Source organism: Myotis davidii, unplaced genomic scaffold (assembly GCF_000327345.1).
Source record: "Myotis davidii unplaced genomic scaffold, ASM32734v1 scaffold1012, whole genome shotgun sequence".
Lineage (NCBI taxonomy): Eukaryota > Metazoa > Chordata > Mammalia > Chiroptera > Vespertilionidae > Myotis > Myotis davidii.
Genome location: NW_006283769.1, coordinates 1,000,370 through 1,001,915, shown reverse-complemented (window position 1 = coordinate 1,001,915; position 1,546 = coordinate 1,000,370). Strand labels below are relative to the sequence as shown.

General features: G+C 36.5%; 1 protein-coding gene across 1 annotated transcript in view; it reads left to right on the top strand.

Annotated features, from left to right (window-relative positions):
• The window catches only part of EIF3E (eukaryotic translation initiation factor 3 subunit E), a 41,621-nt gene that overhangs the window by 16,886 nt on the left and 23,189 nt on the right, over positions 1-1,546 (top strand). The window contains exon 7 of the mRNA XM_006753901.2: positions 348-472. Within this exon, the coding sequence (XP_006753964.2) occupies positions 348-472 (125 nt within the window). The remainder of the gene's footprint in view (positions 1-347; positions 473-1,546) is intronic.

Below are 1,546 nucleotides of genomic sequence, written 5' to 3'. Positions count from 1 at the left end.
TCATTAGTCAACAGAGCCAAATATCAACAGTACGATTGAAATTTCTTTTAAGAGCCACATTTTTTAAACTTACACTATATAGGTAGGTACACTGTTATTAACTTAATTAGGGTACTCCTAAGGCTTAGGAAGAGCCACACTCAAGGGGCCAAAGAGCTGCATGTGGCTAGCGAGCCGCAGTTTGCCGACCACGGGTAGGAGATTGGACTTTGATCATAATGACCCTACCTAGCACATGCCTCAGGAAATTTTCATTTTTAACTAAAGTTCTGAGATGAACAGTGTTCATTGCCTTGCCTCTTTCTCATATATTAATATTTCCTATGTGTACTTTTTTAACCCTTTAGTCTGTGAGTTCTCCTCTCCAGTCTCTTCAGCAGCGAACATGGCTCATTCACTGGTCTCTGTTTGTTTTCTTCAATCACCCCAAAGGGCGCGATAATATTATTGATCTCTTCCTTTACCAGCCACAGTAAGTTAATTTCACTACATAATTTTGGTTTTAATTATATGAAATTATATACTTTTCCCTAACATTTGAATTTGTTGCCATCCCCCTCTCCCCCCTTCATGTGGTACATGTACTTGTTAATTTAAAAAGCTTATTTGTGGGGGGATCATTTTGTAAATTATATGTGTCTATCCACTATGCTATAATCTGAGACTAATATAAAATAATACTAAATGTCAACTGTAATTGAAAAAATAAAAATTTTAAAAATGGTAAAAAAAGAAAAAGCTTATGTAACTCTTAAGGAAGTAATTTGATAAAAAGTACACTCTAAGCTCTCTACAGTGCTATTTATGTTTGGTCCCTGAGCCAACATCGTAAGTATCATGCAGAGTCTTGGGCCTTACCCTAGAATAAGCTTGGGGAATGTCTGACCTGCTGGCCATTGGTGTGGCCCTGCCAAAGCAATATGGTGAGTTATTTGAATGTTTGACCAAATACAGCAGGCTAATTTTTGCATTGATAATTTTATATATAATGAGAATATTATAAATATCCACATGGCCTTTGTGGCTGAAAAAAGGTTCCCCACCCCTGCCCTAGAGAAACTAAATGTATTTTAAACAAGATCCCAGGTAATCCATCTATACATTAAAGCATTAACATTAAGGCTCTAGGCCAGCAGTTCTCAACCTGTGGGTCACGACCCCTTTGGCGGTCGAACTACCCTTTCGCAGGGGTCGCCTAAGACCATCCTGCATATCAGATATTTACATTACGATTCATAACAGTAGCAACATTACAGTTATGAAGTAGCAATGAAAATAATTTTATGGTTGGGTCACAACATGAGGATCTGTATTTAAAGGGCCAGAAGGTTGAGAACCAATACTCTAGGCCATATTATTTGGAAGGAATATATACATTCCAGGAGCATCTCTTCTATATTATCTTTGGTTGATCATCCAGATTTTGGTGGTAAGAAATTTTATTGTTTTACTTTTAGGGAGAAATTGAAAAAAAATTTATTCCTACTTTTGAAATCAGTGCCTCTGAATTTTCTGCCCATTATTTCCTGTTTTTTTTTAAATATGG